The 22,451-nt window shown below is 37.8% G+C and overlaps 3 protein-coding genes across 3 annotated transcripts; all 3 read right to left on the bottom strand.

Moving 5' to 3' along the window:
- Window positions 1-3,075: 3,075 nt before the first annotated feature.
- Window positions 3,076-3,998, bottom strand: LOC117148413 (achaete-scute complex protein T5). The gene has a single exon (XM_033315783.1). It carries the CDS (start codon window positions 3,916-3,918, stop codon window positions 3,319-3,321), a length of 600 nt encoding a protein of 199 aa, XP_033171674.1. The 5' UTR covers window positions 3,919-3,998; the 3' UTR covers window positions 3,076-3,318.
- Window positions 3,999-12,751: 8,753 nt separating this feature from the next.
- On the bottom strand, window positions 12,752-17,131 carry LOC117148380 (protein yellow). Its single transcript, XM_033315737.1, has 2 exons — window positions 16,731-17,131; window positions 12,752-14,327 (listed from the first exon to the last, which is right to left on the bottom strand). Exons 1-2 carry the CDS (start codon window positions 16,966-16,968, stop codon window positions 12,940-12,942), a joined length of 1,626 nt encoding a protein of 541 aa, XP_033171628.1. The 5' UTR covers window positions 16,969-17,131; the 3' UTR covers window positions 12,752-12,939.
- Window positions 17,132-20,445: 3,314 nt separating this feature from the next.
- Window positions 20,446-20,702, bottom strand: LOC117148480. The gene has a single exon (XM_033315856.1). The coding sequence runs from the start codon at window positions 20,700-20,702 to the stop codon at window positions 20,487-20,489; it is 216 nt and encodes a 71-aa protein (XP_033171747.1). The 3' UTR covers window positions 20,446-20,486.
- Window positions 20,703-22,451: the final 1,749 nt, after the last annotated feature.

Below are 22,451 nucleotides of genomic sequence, written 5' to 3'. Positions count from 1 at the left end.
TAATTACGTTCGAATATGATTATTTGCTGAGTTTTAACTAGTTTAAACCTAGCAAATATAACTTGGCAGTGTGTTTTTATCGCAACCAATTAGCTCAGTCACGCAGTGAGTGCAATCCGAATGCATTTAAATATATAACCCATTTTTTCAACAGGCAAATACCACGCAACTTCGTGAAGTCGCGCAGATCTTGTAATTCTGCGTCTGCCTGTAGTTATGTACGTTCTGAGCTGAGCTCTGTTTTCATCCAATTAAATGTCGTAAATTCCATTAAAAAATGTTCTGATGCCTATGGAGCCTCCGGACTTAAAAAGACTTAGACTCGGTCCAGATCAGAAAAAAGCCAAAAAAAATCGAAACCCGGATACTAATAGGCATGTTGTAGTATAAACTTAAAAGTTTGGGCAAATAAAAAATAAAATATTGAATTTGCTTTCTTACAGTTTAGAAATTCTTTCACCACAATTTTCCTCTACAAAATATTAATCCAATGTGATAGGTTTATTTTCCGATTTTTTTTTTTTTTGATAGCCTGGTGCACAAAGGAAAAACGTTCTTGATTTTATTTTAAATGGTGCACTTAAAGGGACCACAATGCATTATTATCATTTCAGCTGCATTGTCAAGTATAATCAGCTTAACTAATGAAAACTTTAGAATTGGATGTTTGATCCTTTAATTCGAACGCACGCAACAGGATCCTTTTTTAAAAATCGAATTCTGAAGGCGTTTTTAATTGCGTAGGTTGGGAAAATGAACATTTTGAGTTGGGAGGGGAAACTGGAAACCGGGAAAACTGTAACAATGCAAGTGCACCTTTGTGTGGAAAATGGAGGAGCGGCCACGTATTCGGCTGTGCACTTGTTCTTAGCAAGAAGTTATATGACAACTTGTTGTCGGCCTTTTTTATCTTGGGTATAATGCCACTCAGTCCATTTTTTTGTGCAAATAATTATAATTCTTTCACTCTTTAATGAAGAACTCTTCATAACATTTTTTTTTATTATTTTGGTGTAGAGAAATCTGGCAAAATTTAAGGTCGAACATAAATTACATTATTCCTGTCAGCATTTGCGAGTCAAAAAAATGCGTTCATGTTAAACAAATAACTCACTTGTTGCTCCCTGGAAATTATTTTTGAGACATCAGTCAGAATCTGACTGTCTTAAACCATGCTTTTGTTGTAAGTAGAATATCCTTAATAAATCATAAATTTATTCGGCCAGCGTAGCATGTAAAGAGTGCCTTTTATCGAACATACAAAATAAAGAAAACCCAGTATTGTGGGGGGTGTCGACTACAGGTTTCTCTATATTTGAAACATATAAATGGGAGTTCTGCCTCAAAAAATATTTGTGAAAAAACGTGTTAGCCGTTGTAAATGTGGAACGAGGTCTATTCTATACATTAAAAAACTATTTTTTTTCTCAAGACGATAATAATAAATTCTTTTTCAAGTCTCGTAACGTTGCATATTACAGTATGTATATATACTATATACCCATTCAAGCTGAATTCAGGGTCCATATACGTGGCCAAAACCACAAAGGGTCTTTTAAAAAGACCCCGGGACGATCTGGAGCAATCTGCTACATATTTCTGCATATATTTCTGCGATCGATCGCCCTTTCGAAGCCATGTCAAACGTATTATTAACTTCACACAAAAAGCGTTCGATTTTGCACCGTTTGCTGTCGCAAAGACATTGTGTCGTTCGTATGTCGCCCATTGAGACCGCCAATGGAGGGAAGAGAGCCCCCTGCAGCCTTTTCCCTTGTTATACCCGTGGCTCGTAGAGTTCAAGGGTATGCAATATTTGTGGAGAAGAATGCGTTTTCGACTCTTACGTGTATATAATGCATAAAATAAGTTAAAATTATAAGTTCAAAGACCCAAAGCGCGTGGTTAATAAGTGAATTTCCAGTATATATATAAATATGTCATATATATTACCTTAATGATGTATACAAAATATATATGTATATGTAGCATAAGTAAATAAATAGGGAATATTACGTTTATAATGGATGTATTAACGGGTAACTGATAGCCGCGACACTTATGTGTAGCTTACGTTTTTGGTATTCAGCCTTTCAAGCCTTTTAGTGTATATATATGTGCAATGCAAAAACAAGAAAAGGCCGGAAATAATAATTCGACATATGTGCCACGAAAAGGGCTTACGTTCATTAAAAAGTATACCTTCCACGACTCAGCTGTATAGAAAAGGTTTATCTAAAAGTTTATTGTTTATGATGTATAGACAAAAACTTGGTATACAAATGATCATATTCTATTAGTGTTTTATGGTTGCTAATGAATAGATTAGTGTGTGATGTAGTCATTTAATATGATGAAGAACTTCCTAGAAAAGTCCCATTAATGTCGTTTAGTGTTTCTTTTGTTCTTAGAGTATATGTATCTTGCGTAAGTTTTATCTGCAGCAGTTTCATCGCGGCGGCTTCCGGTTCAGAAGGCCTGAGCAGATCTTATTTTAATTTTTTTTTACGTTGTCGGGGGCGATCTGAACAATTGCCGACCGCTGTTTTTTCGCTTGTTTCGGCTGCATTGCAGGAATAACTCAAAATTAGTTCATTCATCGATCGATCGATCTCTTTGGAATTGTGAATTCTCAGGGTCTTATTACCGTGACCGGTCCATATGCAAAAATGCAGCAGGTAAATATTTTGCCTTTTTCACCCTACTCAATCCAGCTTTATTTATGCAAATCGGCGTTTTTCGATCAAAAGTGCTTACAAAATGTTATTGTAATTTATCTTCAGTGGTCGGTGATCTTGTAAATACTTAACGGTTTCAGTTTCGACTACTTTTTCCGGCTTATCCCGAATAAAGGGTAAACTAGGTTCGTTTAAAGCAATATAACAGGTAGAAGGTAGCTTTTCCTGTGGTATACAGGACAGGATCAAGTTTGTATCAAAACATATTACCATATTCCTAAAGCATTTCTTCATTAACAACTTTTCTGAATCTTACTCCTTTTTTACCTAAATTTGTTTCATTTTAATTACCGTTTATTTTTTTGATAATAAAAACTCATTTAAAATTTTATATATATATCAGTTTAATGTCCTCCATGTATGCTATATAAAAAAAAACTTAAATGTAAATTGTCTTCCATTAGAAACTATTCTTAGAAACTATATAAAACCTTAAATACTAATTTATAAGGCAAAAAGGTAGTTCTAGGGAATATAAATACTTTGTGGCTGAGGTAATACTTGTTGGCCAATCAATGGTTCGATGTGTGTGATGGTTGGGTGCGACTAGCAATATCTGAAGATTTTATATCTGGTAAGTTTACAGGTCGTCCTGCCAGAGTGATATATAGTCAAGGATGTCCTCGTCTTCAGTACCAGAACTGCAGGAATTGTTACGGTAGTCTTCAAAACTGGCTTCCAACTTGGTATGGAAATTGTTAGGAGGTGTTGCTCCCGGAATCGTCGATGTTGCTGGCTTGCAATAGGAGCTGGTGCTGTTGCAGGAACTTATGCTGCCAGTGGGAGATTGCAACTGCAACTCTTGGTGCCAGGCGTAAAAGTGTTGATGCTGTTGCTGCTGCTGAAAGTGCAAATGTTGCTGCTGTAAATGCAACTGCTTCTGCTGGTCGTTTTCATGAAGAACTTTCTGCAAGCGCCGTATGTACTCCACTGCCATTTTCAGTGTGCTAACTTTGCTCAGTTTTTTATTGGCGCCGGGACCAATTCCCCGGCGACCATTGCTTAAATCGGCTATTACGGCCGCAGGAATATGTTGTCGTAGTTGGCTGAAGCCATTGTTGACCTGCTTTACGCGGTTGCGTTCCCGGGCATTTCTGCGGATAACAGAGGGTCCATTAACGGCCGAAGATGACTCCTCATCGTCGTTGAAAACAGAGTGATTTTCGCTGCCCAAAGCCATTTTTAGAGATGGTATAACGTTATTGTGTGACGATGGTCCTTGCTTCAGCGCTGGCTCCGTTCTGATGCCCTTCCCCGTTCCGTTCAGGCTATTTATAGGTATCAGGGCCTAGGGATCCCACCTGCGTGACTACCTACCTGCCCCTCGAAAAGGTGCAACAGCATCACCACTAAAGGATCGTCTCTTGAGCTGAGTGTTTTCTCTGATTTTAATAGAGAGGTAGTAATATTATCTCTCGTTCTCTCTGAAAAACGCAGCTGTTGGTGACCTGAGTGTTCCCGTTGTCGAGTGGGAAGAGTTTCTGAGTGTTTTTGCTCATTTCCAGCTGCCTGTCGTCCCCAAACGAAAACCTGGCCCTGTCGCGTGCCGGCTGCCAACCGGTTTAAAAAGGCAACAAGGTCCAGACATCAGACCCCAGTAAAAACACCTCCGAAGTATAAAACTGTATCTCCTATTCAAAGTGGGCATCCAATTTGTATAACTAATATTTGAGCTACATAAGTAAAATAATACAACAAAAAAGAGTGTCATTACAATTATAAAAATGAGGATCATTTACAATTTATACACTACTAAAGGGATGCTTTAGTGTTCATAAAAAAAATATTCTTTAATAACCAAGGCCTGCTATATTAGACTATTAAAAAACCTAAATGTTCATCTATTAAGTTAAATTAAATTCAATTTATTTTATTTACGTATGACCTTCCGATCCCTGGGTCATTTGGACATTGTCTTAAACACTAGGCCCATTGTCGTTCGAATCCAAAGTCGGAAGAATTTTCAAGGCCACCACGTCAACACCTCAGGCGGCGATCCATTCGGTCCTGCAACGAAACCTGATCAGCCGGAGGCACTTTTCTATTAACACTTCTAATGCCCCGGGGCCTTTATGCCCAACGTATCAGTTGTTGTTCCTCTCAGCCGAAAGCATTTCGAAAGCATTTAGGAGGTCCCCAGTATTTCTTAAAACCATTGTCAGAATTCTGGTTGCACGCTAGGAAACCGTGCCGAAATAGATTTGTATTGGCACTAACTCACACTGAGCCTCGTTTAACACTTCGTTGCTGTAGCCGCGGGGGATTGCATAGCATTACATGTGAAAAGGACATCGCAGGGCATCTAAGCACAGGACAAACGGTTTCAACCAGGTGTCCAGAGGCTAATAAAATCAAACATATCCGGTCGACCTTGCAAAATCCGTGTTGATGCAATATCAATTTTCCGCGAAGCATTGAGACACGATGTTCAGTGTCAACCAGGTTTATGAATTTGCAATTTTATTATTATTTTTTGCTTTGAATATCGCTTAGCGCCACAAGTGAATTGATAATGAATTAAAAGTCGTCTGCTTTTCTGCTTAATAGGGACTAGCTAGTACAATAAATGCTACTAAGACCCTGCGACAGCAAACCGAAAAATCGTGGCGGGATAAACTTAAGAGGGGAAGAACTGAGATCTGAATATATGGCGTATCAACCGAATAAAGATGAAGTCGTCATTAATATTGACTCGGTCTGCCGATTACTTGACGTTGTTTCATTTATTCCACACTTCTTAAAGCGGCATGCTTGCGACACAGTAAGGCCTCGATTACAGGACAGCTTCCGTACATTTCCGTACTTATGTTAATCGTACAGGGATTATAGCCGATAAATGAACATTTCAAATACAAAGTATGTACTCATGTTTCAAAATTGGGAGTTTAGAACTGTAGAGCCTACGCCTAGGTGTCATTGAATTAAATTTTGCTGCTGAATGAATCAAAAGTCAACTGTCAGCTGTTCATGGCCATCAAATTGCCGCTTGATCGCCGATCTCTGGACGATGAAAGGACGAAAGCCGCCGATGATTTTGGTTTTGAGTCCCCCAACTTCCCACTCCATATAAATATCTGATTTATGAGAGCAACGCGAATATGTCAACGAAACGATGCCACTTCTAAGGTGAGCGTTTTAACGCCGCCAATTCTATTTGGTCGATTTCTTATATCGCCACTGGCAATAATATTTATGGCCAGGAGCAACAGCCAAGCTCCTTTTGAAATTCAACGAAGAAAGATGGCGATTTTTGATTAATTGTAGTGCGAGAGCTTTGATTAATTGCTGGAGGCAAGCGGCTCCAATATAACAATTTGTTTTGGCGTTGCATTAAATCAGAAAGGAAGAAGTTTCTGGCATCATCACGGCGAGATATTGTAAGACCAACACCTTGATAGCCTTTGCTGCCGTATTTATGAGTTGGCTTAAAATTTATGAATGGTCCACGGTTTTGGCCTCGAACATCGAGAGCAGCGAAACACTGAGAAAAAGGAAATTCATTTTATATTTCGATACATTAGATCCATTGTTAATAAAGCACATTTTAATGTGACAATTTGTAGTTATGGATTTATTAATATTTTATTCTTTCTAACAATCTTTAGACGTTTAACAAGACAGAATTTAGAGCATGAGCTTAGTCACGCTATTTAAGTGTTTCGGCACAATGCTTTCTCCGAAAAATTGCATTTATTAAAACGAATATATATTACTTTTGTTAATTTAACAGTAACAGGTCCACAAATTATAAAAAAGGGTTGACCACTTTTTGTGTTTTCCGGCAGAGCTCTTAGTAATTTACATGTCTTATGGAATCAAGAGCGTTTCGCATATTGCGCACCAGCCAACAAAACCAATCAACGCGTCTGTCAAACCTGGAAGCGGTTGCTTATCGGTAGCCGCGCTGACATCAGCTTCTGGCACTCACGATCGCAGAAAGCCCGCCAGCCGACAGTTATGCCAAAACCCCCTTTCCCCACGGGAGTACTGAAAACCAAGTGCACCTTCGACTGGAGATCGACCCTTTAGCAATCCGTGCTCGTTGCTCCTGTCACAATTACAACAGCAAGTGCGGAGAACTAATGACAACTACAGTAGCAATTGCTCCGCACTGTGGCAAAAAATCCAAATAATTTCAATGCGGCATCCAACTAGAGTGCACATTTTCTGAACCATTTTTTACTTTTTTAAAATCGAAATTTAAATATTTTAACTCATAGCGGACAATAATATATTATTCAAAAAAATTCCCAAGTTCTTAACGTGCGTACGGACGTGGCTGACATGACATGGACCCGAGTATAAAAATGTATTTTGTTTACAAGACTTAACTAGTATTACGCATTTCTATCACTATCTTAAAAGGAAGGCATACAAATAGTCTGTTGCAAATTGATGATCCCTTAATTTAAATCTTATTTTCGCACATCCTGGAATCACTATGCAAGTCGACGCGGAAACCTGATATTGCACACACGCGCCTCGTAGCCAGAGTCGTAAGTTGAGGTCTTGAGGTCTGGTGATGTGGATATACAGGGTTTTGGAAGCCTGTCGCCGAGGCTCGCGACTCTTTTTACCTTTTGGCATGTGCGTGCAGTGCAATTAACTTTTGTAGTAAGTCAGCCAAAGCAACACTTGACATTGACTTGGCTGCAACAAAAACAGATGTAGAGATCGGGATTTAAAAGCATGGACTTGGGGCGACAATTTCACCTGTTGCCTTTTGTCGCTGACACAGTAACTTATATTATTTGCATGCGTAAAACAGGTTTATACATATAAAAGTTAAACTCTTTGTTTTGACTACTACGTACTGCTATCTACAGAATGGTTTAGTTTTAGTTTTTAGAAGTGGGCGTGGACAATTAGGGTTAGAGTTCATGTTCCATTTTAAGTGGTCGCACGCTGCGAACACAAAATTGGATTATCTAGAAGTATTGGTTAGAGAAAACTAGGGAGGCGTTAACGCATGTCTGCAAATTTAATGTGGGTAACTATTACAATATTTCCACCTGATCTCATGAAATCTTTTACCTACCTAGAAATCGTATGTGGGTCAATTAACTGCAAGCAATTACAATTGTATTTCCACATTAAGGCTTTTTTTTTGCGGCGCAGCTACTTCAGCACATCGTTAGAGTGCAGACCTTGATCATTTTTGATGGTATTTTGTGTACACATTATAGTATAGTGTATACTAGATTCGTTGAGAGGATGTAATAGGTAGAGGAAAGCGTGTCCATTTAGCAATGTCCATCCGTCTGCCTTTGTGTTTGAACGTCTAGGTCTCGCGAACAATAATATCACTTAGCACACAGAAAATATGTTCATGATTATTTTTTAAGATCAATGTTATTTGTTTATATCCCAAACTAATTTGCACAATTTCTTCATACAATGCCATTTGCTAATGGAACTGTAAATTTAGAAATTTAAATGTTAAGTATAGGGTTTTTTAATGTGATGAATTTTTATGCACATCGTGACTGGTCAAAATAAAATAAAAATAAATTAAAAATAAACTAGAACTTGAAAGTGAAGATTAGACATTTTGATTCTTGTGATGACTGCGCTGTGCAAATTGGTTTCAAAACATTTATCCGACTACTTGCTACTTAGCGAGCAATAAATCCTAGAAACAGTCGCTTTTCTACTTGTATATCTGCCTTGCATTCCCGTATCAGAGTAACGGGTATATGGTAGTCGACACACTGAACTATATCGTTTTCATTTCATTTTTTCAACTCTGTTGGGTTATATATATTTTCTCTTGCGGGAATGGGCCGATTGCGTGTGCCTCGTGTGCTGCAGGTCTTAACTGATTCTCATTGATTAATTGCCATCATTAGCATACGGCAACGACGGCATGATTGATATGGATATGGGCAAGTACGCGTAAGTATATAGTATATACGAGTATATACATATATGTATGTGCTATATATGGGAGGACCACCGGCAAAGTTCCACCTCAGAGAAGTGGAATACGGAGCTCTCAATGGGACACACCACCTTTAAAGGCAAGTGGCTCTGAGTTTTTGGGATAGAGTCTTCTTCCAATGGGCGCTAATTGTTAACAAAATGTTGCAGAAAGGGCAAAGAGGGCAAAAAGCTCACAAGCAACCTCCAGTAACGGCGAATATCTCCCTCATTTTGTTGTTTCCCATTTATTTTAGCGGTGCACGCAAGCTTCCCCTAACTGAAAGTCCATATAAAGTCTTACAGCCGCATGCACGTCAAATCGGAAACCCTTTCCAGATTTACGCATACACAAGAATGTCGATGGTTGCATTCTACAGGATGAATAATATAATAATAATGATGAGGCACCTTCCGATAAAAAGTCCCAGACCATAGTAACAGTAATTGAATATTAAATGCTTATTTAATTTAAGACACCTGAAGAGCAAGAATACTGATTAATCTCGTTTAAATTACAGGTCTTCATTCTAGAATTTTTGCATTTATTCAAGTGCATATAAAAGCGACAAGTGAAACCAACGAAGAGTTACCGAAGAATAGACATTTCAAATGTACCTCATTTGTTCCACGAGTGTAAGGACCTAAAATGTCGCTTTCACTTCTATCCGCCAGTAATGGAAGTCATCAATTCCCAATCGTGAAGTGTTCTACTCTACACTCACTAAATTGCTTCATTTGCTCCTCCGCTATTATTGTTTGTTATCAAATGAGATCGATCGAGGTTTGACCGCTTCATAATCTAGAGCCATCACGATGTAGTGGCTCGCGATCATAACGCGTCCTATAAAGCTGCCATGCCTTTCCATCAACAGTTTCCATATTAATAAAAGCCACTCTCCCTGCTGCGCTCCTCATGGTATTCTTCATATTGGCCACTGTCAACGGTTGGGTAAAAGTAGCTAACAACTACCAGTTTTTCATTCCTTTTCATTTCTTGCGTTTTTATTTTTGATTTGTATACACTTTCAAAGGCTCGTACGGTTTATGAACAAGGATATTTAATAAATACTTTGTATATACATTTTTACATTTAGTTCTCGGAGAATTTATTATGAATTTATAACAAGGATAACAAGGAATTTTTAACACATGCTTTTTTAATATTACGTTCTTTGAGAATGATGTATACGAAGTCTTATATTAGTAATAATATCGGTAGCGCTTACGATTTTTACCATTTTAGATCATCGACAGGGTAGATCATCATACACGTCGTTATTACCTCTTCTGTTTCTGGGGTCATAAGCAGGCTGAGCTGGGGACGTTTGGGTACACCGCCAGGGGCAACAACGTTTTCACTCCTGAGGCATCAGCTTATAATGATTATGACGACAATGATCGTGATGATGAGCTTGCGCCCGACCACAAGCAAAAGTGTGCTCCAATTTAATTGAAAGCGGTTTTGAGTGGCCTTGGCCACTCGTTTTTTCTTCGTTTTTTTATTTAAGGAGTTGCGTTATAGTTTTAGCTTTACTGTTCGAATTGACGAAATGGAAATTTGTCAATTCTCACCTGGCCATGTGAATAAATATTTGTGGTTGAGTGTGAGTGTTCGTGAAATCAAATCCCTCTTTTCAGATCTTTGCGGTCGACTTTCGGTTTTTCGTTTGGATGGGAAGGTCAGAAAGTCTTTAAGATAAGGCACTGAATAATTACCCCAATACAGACAACTCAATTGCATCCTTTCGGCCGCAATGTTATCGTGCCTACAAGAATAACCTTTTAATTAAACCATGACGATAAGAGCCCTAAAATCGTTTGACGCTATTCACGCGTGTTTGTCATATCGAAAATAAAGAGGCGGGCTTATCGTCACGGTTCTCCATGAATGAACTGACTCGCATTTTACTAAAAAAAAAAGGAAAAGGAAGATCTAGAGGAAGGGGTATTGCCGGATGAATGAAACTCGTTTGACATTTGGCACACGATTAGATTGGAATGCAAGTGCATTAGTTTTATACAGCTGCCAACTATATCTGCCTTTTTTGGTACCTGCAGACACAATTATCTTTTTTTGTACGACTACAGACTCACAATCCTTATCCGAATTTTCTTTATGGTTCTGTTCTGAGTTCTTTTTACGATCCTACCACCAACAAAGTCTTTTTGTTTGCCCCGTCTTAAGTCTTGTTCCGATCAAAAGCAAAAATTTCGATTACAGTCGAATCTCAAGGGACCAAGCGATCTCAAATTGAGCGATTAAGTTGAACTTTCCCTGCTACCAAACAAGATCTCTCTTCCTATTAGTCTCATTTATTACATGAAATGCTCTTAAAAAATAGCATTTGCCACAGAAATATATATGATCAAGAAAAAACGTCGAGTTCCGCGAAATACATTTTAAGTTAAACCCGTGAAAGGGAAATCGCGAAAAACTTAACTACGATGGCATAAAATTAGGTTACTAAATTTTTTAGTCACTGCTGTTCTTTACTTTACTCTATCTTACCCATCTTGACTGACTAGGAATGAGATTGCGGATCACTTTAAAAGATGCAAACCTGAGGCGGCGGTTTTTTATATTCAAATTGAAAATGCAAATTCAAAAAATCATCGACCCAAACTTATACGAAACGGAAGCCACAAATGGCAGCGTGAAATTAAAGGGCGTCTAACGTAAAATTAGCAGCTCGTTTGGTTCCGCGGATTTATTGCATTTGAATAACTCAAATTATAGTCCCCACTGACTCTTATCTTAATATTTGTTTTGGCCACAAAAAATTTGAATGAACTGCTGCGGTTTGGCTTTATTTTTGGGCTTTGTAAATCAAGGGGCCTAACCGCAAATTAGCCACACGTAGGATATTCTTGTTTCTCGTTAAGCCGACTGCCTTCAGACAGTGTGGCGTGTTAATAGAGCAAGTGTTGTTTTGTTCACTTTTGGCGTTAAGTGCTTCGCACAGAAGGCTTTTTTGGACTGTCCGTCCGTAATCACAAAGTAAATAAATGCTGCCTGCTCTTTGTTCCTATGTTTGTTTTTCGACAGTTTGACAAAATGCCCTGCCCCGAGACTGGGAATATAAACAAACCGTCCGGTCGCCTGGTAGTGTACCATAAATAATTGCCGATGCACCGAAAAAAAGCTCAACATTTTGGCTAACATTATGTATTGTAGATGCTGCAATTTAAAACTAATATTTTCAAGGATAATGTTTCATTCTTCAAACTAATATGCACCCAAAAACAATTGTCAAATTGACAATTATGACATGTCAAATGTCATAAAATATTAAATTTATACTTTATAAAATATTTTCTCAAGTACATTTACTACTATTCAATATGAGTTATTATTTCCACGTAGCATAAATGAGAGAGAACGCTATAGTCGAGTTATATAATTTGCATATATCTATAATGTACAAGTAATCATAATGTTGCAATACTCATCGGATTTCTGAGCAATCAGATTTGTAAAAGGCGAAATCAATTATTATAAAATACATTATGACTTATACTACTCGAAAAAACCAAAGTTGAAAGGCGAAAGTTAAAATACACTAACTAATATTGCGTATAAATTTACTGAGCTCTGTTTTAAGAACATTTCCGAAATGTAAAAATTAAATGCTGCGTCTACCGCTGTGCGTAAAAAAGGAAGCATTTTTTTACCATTCGATGCATTTTTTTTTTTGCTGTGACCAAGAGTATGCAACACATAATATATACTGGCCAATAGAAGCCCCTCGCAAAAAAGTAGGCAATATAGGTAAGAAAATTAGGAAAATTCTAAAAAAACACTGATTGACACTGAAAAACTGTAACCAGAGCTCTGACAACCCCAAAAGAAGAAAGTAGAGATAGTAGCAGGTGTACATATGTACCGGGAATCTCCGTTTTTTAAATGAGGAACCTGCAAATCCTTTGATCTAGAAGATGCAAAGGACACTCATATGACAGATCTTTTGAACAGCTCTATCATCCTACTTTCTGGCCTGGTAGTAATAGTCCAGAAAATGTACAAATATATTTAAAGTTTTTGCATACTTACATTTTTTTCCCTTTTTCCGCTCAAAAAATTGCGTAAACTCTTAACCTTCAAAAAAAGTTGATTTATTATTATTTTTTGCTTAACATACCTAGATAAAGTATTGATTTGCCACTTGCTCATACGTCGTGTGGTTTTTTAACCGCTGTTGCCCTATGTTGTTGTCTTTAAATATTCTTTACATCAATCGAGTGTGTGAGAATATACCCAAGTACCGTGTATAGGATTATGTTAACCTTGATGCTGATGATGCCACCACCCAGATTGGCGGGCATTCACATAAGTTTTTAACCCACCATCCTGCACACCCGGTTGGGCGGGTTGATGGGTGGGAAATAGATGGGGACCACTTGTCTCGTAATTTATGCCGTTGTGCTGGTTGAAAATATAGGCCTTTGGCACCTCCACTCCTGCAGGACCCACAGAATTTGTAGAGACACTAATACTGGAGACTACATTGCCTGAATTGGCGGGCAAATAAGTGCGACTTGGAGGAGGCGGCGAGGAAGCCCAGCTGGTCTGAGGTTTCTGTGGCAAGAGAGGACGATATTGTTTCGTATATAACGGTGGACCCATTGGCAAAACGGCTTGTTTTGGTATTGAAACGGTATTTGGCGGCCCATAGGCGTTATTCCTTAAATCACACACAGTATTCTCAATCAAAGTGGCCAAAGGAGCCGTGTAAATTCGGAAATTGGTATCTGAATAATCCAAGTCAGACAGCAAGAAAACGGGCATCCTATCTGATAGAACCCAAACGTTTTTGTTCTCATCAATTTTCACATCGGCCGGAAAAACTAAGCCAACGTCATCGCGATCCACAATGCCATGAAATTGTGGTGAGTACGGCATTGATGAGTGCCAGCAACCCACTGCATTTTGATCTATTAAATTGAATAGCTCAATTCCATCATCGCTCATCACACGTGAAGTGGTATGGGAGTTTGGACCTCGTTCATCTAAGGCAACAAAGTCATGATAGCTATCTTCCGTCCTGGTTTCATCCCTCAAAATCCTCGTGGATACGGCAAATTGTCGATGACTTGCTAACGGACTGAAGTACAGGGTACGATAACCATCCGATCGAATGGGAGAAAGAGACATACCAAATATACCCTCCTCGCCCCATTGGAAGTTAATACCAGCGACGTTGAAATCGCCCCTCAATGGATCGGGGAAAAAATACGAATGAGCCGAGAATCTCCAGGACTTGTTCAGTTCCCAGGAGTAAGCAATCAAGCCGTATCCTAATTCATCGGCAAAATAAGCATATGCATCATCGCAATTTTTGCCTATATCCACGGCAATGTTAGCTATGAAAGTATTTGGATTTGTGTCCACGCCAGGAAGCTCGTATCTCCGAATTCGCGTATCCGTGGTCAAGTCAAAGACATTTACCGCATAGGGGCACGGATTAGTGGTGGTATTGCCGATGCCCACGGTTCCAGTGTCCAAAACCCACAACCGACCACACTCATCCACTTTAATGCGATAGGCGGTGGTAATACTGTTGGCGCAATCTCCAGCTGTATTTGAGCGCCAATCTGGATACGGAATTAGCTCCGGTGAACCCGTCAAACTGCGGTCCATGTTTATATAGGTCAGAGTGGCCGGAATCCCTAAAAAATAAAATGGGAGCATTAGCAGCGCCAAACTTGAAGCACGAACGAAATTTTGTTTTGAATATTTAATTAACTGGAATTTCTGCCTAATTTCTTTATTTGGATTATTATATTAAGCTATGTTGCAAGTTTTTGCAATATCGCTGTCTGTTTGAATGTTTTCTGGATAAAATGTAAATGCATGCAGATGTAAAGATGTAAAATAGAATCGCTTAAGTTTGGCTTTTAATTATTTATATAATTATTTGTCATTATTTTGGGCAAAAGGAATCATAAGCAATGGTAACTGCCGTGCTAATGGCTCTTTTTTCTGCTTGTACATCTTTTTTATGTTTAAAGATCTCCGGCTATATGTACTTCAGTCATAATTGGCACTATTGCAAGTTGCGTGCAATTGGCGATGTCATTAGCCGTCTGAAGCAATTTTTCTGACATCATTATCAATATGTATACCATATATCGCTGTTAAATGTATATGTGGCCATCGGCAGTATTTCGACCGATTTCCGCTCCAGTTCTTTTCCTTCTTTATTTCTTCGTTAATTGAATTTAAAGACACTTATTGTTTCTAGGAACTTTTAATGTTTTTATAGTAGGCGAGTGACATTGCCACGACCAGAAAATTTGGCTTTCACCGATTTTCCGACTAATCTTCTGTAAAATCTTAGTAGGCGTTTTTGTGATCTTATTGTAGTTAAGATGAACTTTCAACTTGGAATGGGTCGTAAATATCGTTGTAATAGCTTATGCGTTCACTCGTTGACAAAAGCAAAATTGATCAACTATCGAGTAGCCCAATTGACTGCGGTAAATTATTCAATGGCTGGTGGCCTAATGAATTTGTATGAAATACGTGAGCTGAGTCGATATCCGACCAATAAATGTTGGCAATTCTGTGTTTTAGTTTCAGCATCGGATACAACTCCCGGTCGAAATCCAATTTTGATTTTGATATTTCAGACTTGATTTTAAACAGTAATCATGTACCATAGCTGTTGTCGCCATAACCATCGGATTTTCTTATGTAAATTTAGTTACTCAAATCTTCATAGAATAGTTTCCCAATTGAGCGGTCAATGATAATATCTATAATTAATCATAGCCCATAACTGTCACTTTCAGGTATTCTTTAGCCTGTTGTTGCCACCACCGATTTGCTTTGACTAATTGATTTGCTTCGATGGCCATTGAAGCATGCCTTTAAATGTTCCACTTTGCCACAACTTTCACTATGTTTTGTTTGCGGTAACTTGGGGTTTATTTTTTGCCGATTCGGCCTTCTGGGCTATTATTTCATTGACTGGAGGTAGTCAGTCAGTCAGATATCTTTTTAAAAAGAGACCTCAAGGCTGGGCCAGAATATTTTGATATACTTTATAATACTATGCCATTACATTAGAAGTATCATATAGATATCCTTGAAGAGCGTGTTTTTACTTTTAGACAAGTTTGGGTGCTTCGGTCTACTTAAGAACATATGTACAAGATTTTTTAGCATCGCATTTTGAATCGATACAGCCATGTTTTTCTGTGTAAATACCAATTATAAGCCCTGCACAATAACTAATCAATCATCGAAAGCATTCATAGACGTACTGAAGTATTCCTATGCGGATCATATAATCTTAGCAATAGTTTTATTTAGGTTTCATTGCTTTGTAAAATGTTCTAGTTTTGTGTTTAAACTATTTAATAAAAAATTTGCTGTAATTATTGTGTAATTATTTGAAGCAAAATCATTTGTGTGTTTAATAAAACGTGAGTCACAGAACAATGCCGTCGTATTTAAACATTTCGCCACTCTCACATTTGTTGAACTGAAAGCTAATCATTGGTTAATAGCTAATGCCATAAGAGTATTGTTTGTGATTGGATTTCCATTTCTATGTAGCGACCCTGAAGAAGGCTTCACAATTCGGATGGTAATACAATACAATTTAATACAGTATAAAGCCAATGCCACGCTATTGGCTTCGATTTTACAACGTTTAATCGTTTAAAATGTTAAAATAACGCGCAGGTACCAACCGGATTTATGAGAGGTCGCCACGCTAAAACCTTTACAAGGGGGGCTCTCAAAATATATTGTCATATTTATTCCTCTGCCAAAATGGAGAAAAAATACATTTGTCTGTACTTGTTCAAAGTTAAATAATATTATTTTCTAAGAAGAATAGAAAGACAAAAATCGTTTGTTCTTATTTTTATCCGAATTCTAAAATAAATAGCAAGCTCTTATTTGAATTCCTAAACGAAATGAATTTGGTGTTTTTACAAGATATATAAAAACTGTCAACCACTAGCAACTCCACAAACAGATTTGTTAGTGGTAATGATGCCCCAAGTAATAATGCCACATGTACGATCTCCCAAAGGACTTGATATTTAACTTCCACTTACCATCCCGCCAGCGGGGAACAGTGACGAATAACCGATTGCCAAAGTGCTCGACTCCAACAGGTAGAGCATTTTGAGGAATATAATCTCCACTAGCCAGAGCTTGGTCCTTTAATCGGGTATTCGGGAAAGCAAAGTCCAGTTGGTTCCAACTATATCGCTCCTGGAGTTTGTAAGCAGCCCACGACGGCGTCACCAAGGTGATCAGGGTCACAAGGATCCACCCTTTGTCCTGGAACATTGCACTTAGCTCTTAGCTGACAATCACTCTTAACACTTAAGCCAAAGTGTGTTTGTTGGCAATAAAAAAAATGTATTTGTTTATATAAGTTCAGCTATAGGAGGTTTCTTCTCTAGCCTTCGGCTGTGTGATATTTTTTTAATCCTCTTCTGTGGACCGTGGCGCGGTAACGACTGGTGGCCATAATATGTCGGCCGCGTTTTATATGAAGTTTTTTTCTCCAAAGACGAAGACAGGCCAATGAAAATGAAAACGAAGGCGCGCGCCAACTTCGGTGGTTTTAGTGATTCGGGTGGTTCAGTGTTCGGGTAATCAGGTGGCTTATGCTGTTCCCATAGATCGGCCAACTTTGCGCTTTGTCTTCCATGATTGATTTTCACGCATGTTTAATAAATACACTCGAATCTCCCAATTTAATGAGTCAGGCAACACCTTTCGCTGGGTTTGGTATGATTTTTGGCCTTCGTCGACATTTAAAACTGCGCTGATTTGTGCCGAAATCACTTACAATACCTTTCGGTACCCTTAAATATTAGGACCTATTTTAAAGTTGTGACTACTATTTATTTAAATTTAGTGAGTTCATTTGACGCTCTGATTTTAAACAAGTAAATTGCATAGAATGCATTGCTCTCAAAATTTCGGAAAATCTGAAAGCACAGTTCTGACAGTTCTGTTCTGTAAACAGTGTTCATCTTTATCGGTGCCTGCAAAAACTGCTCTGTTTAATATGATTTTTGAGTTGAATTCATTAAAAAAATCATCAATATTATATGAAATACATGCAGGCAAAAATCCAAAAATACCAAATAAATAGTAATTATAACGTTTAATATGTAGAGTATTTAAAGCAGGTGTTTCTTGTACACTATTAAATTGGAACTTGTGCTCGTTTCAATTGCTTAGGATTGGATTTCGATTGGGCGGCACCGATGATTCACAATTTACTGAGGGTCAAATATTTGGTTTCCGCTAGTTATTGGCAGGTGATTTTGAGCATACATATACATAAATAAAATGAAGTGTTACATAAGATTTCCAAAGGGACGAACGCGCTTTTAGGTAATTCCACTATCTGTGTGGTCCCCGAAAATCAACTGGATGTTGGGGCGCCCTAAGTGGGTAATGCTCTAATGACCATCGCCGCAAGTAAATGTAAAAAATTCGAACCGAAAGCGATCGCATATCTCTCTTGGCCCAAATGCACCTGCTTGCTAAAGAAAAAATTGCAAAAGTTAAGTAAAGTAATACAACCAGCCACACGCATAATAAACATGCAAATAGGTAAAAATACATTTTACGACCTCCGCAGATAAAGTGGTTTGCATTAATCCTCAATCACATAATCTACACTTTAAATAAGGAAAACCTTTCAAAATATTATAATACCAATTAAAGATTTCCGTTTAAATGTAATATTATTTGTTCGGATGTCTAAAAACAATTTCCAAGATAATAATGTAACCATTAAATTACACTGTTATTGAATTTGTGTACTTTTTGAATTTTATATTATTTATACAATGCTTTTTTTTCTTAGAATTCTTAAAAAAAAATTTGAAGTTACTCAGAAGTTGTTCAACTTGATCCCTTGCCCGCATTCTAAATCTTTGCTCACCCACAGAAAAATAAAAAAAAACACGGTGTGGCAATCGAAAAATATGTTGCACATAATTACCGCTAACGCTGCTCGAATTTATTGCGATCGGCAGGCTTATAAAAAGACACACTTGAAATAACCAGTACAGTTTTATTAATTAATTGTGTGTGTTGCATAATGAAATAGTGTATCTACTAAAAACGCAATTAATGATGCGATCGCTGCAGCCGTTGAACCTATAATTTATTTCGAATTGACTTGTTTTTCAGTTTTGGGCTTAATTGTGTGGGGGGATGCTGTGTTTGTCTGTTTGGTTACTGTTTTTCTTTTTCGCTTTTCAGCGTTTGCGGCAATGATTTATACGCGCTTTTCCCAATAATTGAAACAAGTTTTCTGCCCCAGCACAAAACAAAACAACATTATCAAGTGGAGCGCGCTAAGTGGCCAAAAAAAGTTGCCACAAATCAGACTACCAAAAAAAAAAAAAAAAAAAAATACGCATCGGATCTCTTTGGCATAATTGACTAACGCTTATGCAACCGACCGGCAACATTCGACATTATTTACACACAGGATCACTTCAACTTGGGCGGAAAGCAAAGCCGAATACCGCATGACATTGCCCGACCCGTGTTTCATGTTTTATTTTCCTTATTTCCCACTTATGGCAGCCTGGACATTATCTTTCACCCCCCCCCCCCCCCCCCCCCCACACACACACACACACACACACACACACACTTGTGTGGAAATCCATCTTCACTGCAAAACGAAAAACCCGTTGCTCAACTTCTCTCACATTAGCGGCACACAGCATTTTCCGTTTTGTGTTATTTATTTTTGTGTTTTTTTTTTTCAAGTTCAATGTCCATGGCCCTGACCGCCGGGTCCCCTCCTTTCGAGCTGGGATTATTTGGCATGGCCAGATTCGGAAGGCCGCGATTACTTCCTGCTTACACACAATTGCACATGTCCTCATGACATGCACTGCGCTAAAACTATTAGGCAAGTGCTCCTCCTTAGTAATCGTAAAGTGATTACGTTAAGTTAAGCCACATACAAAATAAGTTCATTTATATAAATAAAATAGACAATTTCCACTGTCCCCATTGAATTCTGAAACTTTATTTGTAAATATAAAATGTCGCCAAGAAACTTGCTAGATGTACTAAACCAAAACAGATTTTAGCTCCCGAAATAGCAACCATAAATGGAATAATTAGATGCCAACAAAGGCTTTGTTTGCTTACTGAATAAAGGTTGTCGTAATTTGATTTCTGTGTAATCTTGCACGAAACGGAATCATTACCTCAGACATAATTTGCCTGCAATTGCGGTGGTGCACTTGTCTCGTGCAAGCGAAGAAATCAGTGCTCGAAAAAGCTTAGTGGATATACTCGTACATATACTATGACTCGCTTCGAGGGGTAGGTAAATCAGCGGGCTGCGTTCGAAATTTATGAGTGACTCTGCGACGTATTTATCTTAAGCCATCGTCAGTTGCATATTTTATGGCTATTTTAAACCACTCAATGTGGTAATCGGGCGATAATCATTTAATAGTCGACCGATCTCTTCAAGGCAAACATTTCCATTAGCAGTGGAAAAAATATGAAAATCTATATGATACATGTAGCACTTACGGGTTTAATGCATCCAGTTTCGCAATTTTCATACAACAACGGTAGAAGCATTGATTTACCTATTTATTTAGTTAAAACAACTCTCAATTTAGTTATCAATCCAAACCTTTAATAAAAAAATACATATCTTAAATTGGATTATTATTTTTATATTTTATATTATTATTAACATATCGCCATATATTAAAAAACAATATTAAATAATAATATTATTATTAATAAAACAATGTCGAACTATAATTTAACAAAACGTACAAAAAAGGATGAATCCGTTCCTAGTTCCACCACCAAGGCGGAGAAGCAGTGACGTAGTTGGCCACATTAAGATAATCCTGTTGAATGTCATTGGGTCCGGACTCATCCGATTCGGAATTTCCGCTTTGGACGGACTCGTCCAAATTATTGTCGTTTAATGGATTTGCGTAAGTTAAAGAACTTAGTATGGCAAAGATAAGCACCAGTGCCGGAATAATTTGATAAAACACCTTCATTGTTGAATTGTCTTTGAACTTCTAGATGGAGAAATTTATCTAAATCCCCCTTTTATAGTCAAAATTACAAAAAGGCAGCAAAAGTCTCAGGTGTTTTGCTGGGTATTTCCCAAATATCAATGTTTGTCATTTAGCAAAATTAGAAAAAAAATTAAAACTGGGCCATATTTGTTTTGTTTTAGAAGTTGTGCCATTTTTAACTACTTCTGAAATAGAGAAATGCGTTTTACGCCGGCTTTATTTTTCTATTTTGTTTTGGCCAAACTACCATATTATTGATTTCCTGGTGAAAAGCTGTTGTTGCTGCTGCTAATATCGCTGTCGGTTTGCTGTCAATTAACTGGCTAAATAGTTGCAATTTTACCATGTTGCAGCATTGAAAACGTCACAGCCATGTCGACCACTGTCTAGTTTTGGCACTCGTCTCGCTGCAATTAGTTATCAATTAAAAACTATTTAAATCGCAACAGCAAACCGACTGTTGTTGGCTTCCTCCTGGTTAATGGCATTATTACCCATTTTGAAACTCTTCTGGGAAGACTACAATGAGACTTCCTGCAGTTGAAGCTGACGTGGTCCGGCGTATAAAGTTTGAAACACGAAACTACGGTTATTTATCCATTCAAATGAATTACTTAGAAACTTAATCAAAAAAATGTCCAGAAACTCGTCCAGGGCTAAGAATCGAGGGAATGGTATAAACCCACAATTATCGATCGTTTAATTAATGTATTAAATTTAGTGATTACTTATACCCGTTACTGGTAACGTAAAAGGGTATACCAGATTTGAATAGCAGGTGTCTGATACTCTAGAAAATCGACTATATCATTTTCCGTGAAGGACTATGCTGAAACCCGAGCTATGTTATGAACAAAAAACTAAAAAAAAAAGGTAAAATCGATATCTTAAAATAATTGACAACTGAAGCTGAACCGTCTTAATCCAGATAATTATACTACCTGTCACTCGTACAGTTAAAGGGTTGTCTAGATTTGAAGTACGTAACATGCGTTAAGAACTGTTTTTGGCACTATACATTTTATGTATTCTTGATCCGAAGTAGTATCAAATCCGATCTATCCACTTCGGCTGCCGTTGGAGTTGCATACCTAGCAATTTAAGATGAGTAATGGAATACGAAAGTGAGCAATAGATCTCGGAAACAACGGCTTTCCCACTATCACCGTCGCAGTCAGTTTAGCTGTGTAAGAGGCATGTGCTAGTCGAGCAACTTGACTATAGTGTTCTTTTTTATTTGTGTTTGGACAACTGCTGGGTGTTTTTAGCAAAGCTTAATGACTAACGACTGACCTTGTGATTTGGGCACGCTCTGCTTCCTTACCTTTGAAAAACGGGCATCACGCAGTGATGCACTTGCGAGGCGGATTTATAATTAATAAGAAAAAGAACTAGAACCCAAGATTCTCAATGTTTGCAGTCCAAAAAAAAAATAAATCAATACATATTTCAAAATTGTAATATTTCAATATAATTAAATTTAAATAACATTTTTAATAAAAACCAGAGGGAATGCTGTCGTCGAGTCACCCGTAACTCAGTTACTGCAATGGAGAATAGGTAAGGGGCTACACTATCCTTAATATCCCATTAATTAATATCGATCGATTAATATTAATCGATTAATATTAATCGAATTGAATCGATTATAAGCAAGCAAATTTCGCCTCAAACAAAGGTTAAAATTGCAAATCGTTTTCCAAGTTTCGATCGGTACCGGTTCGTTGT

Source organism: Drosophila mauritiana, chromosome X, assembly GCF_004382145.1.
Source record: "Drosophila mauritiana strain mau12 chromosome X, ASM438214v1, whole genome shotgun sequence".
NCBI lineage: Eukaryota > Metazoa > Arthropoda > Insecta > Diptera > Drosophilidae > Drosophila > Drosophila mauritiana.
The sequence above is the reverse complement of the archived record's forward strand: the minus strand, read 5'-3'. Positions and strand labels throughout refer to the sequence as shown.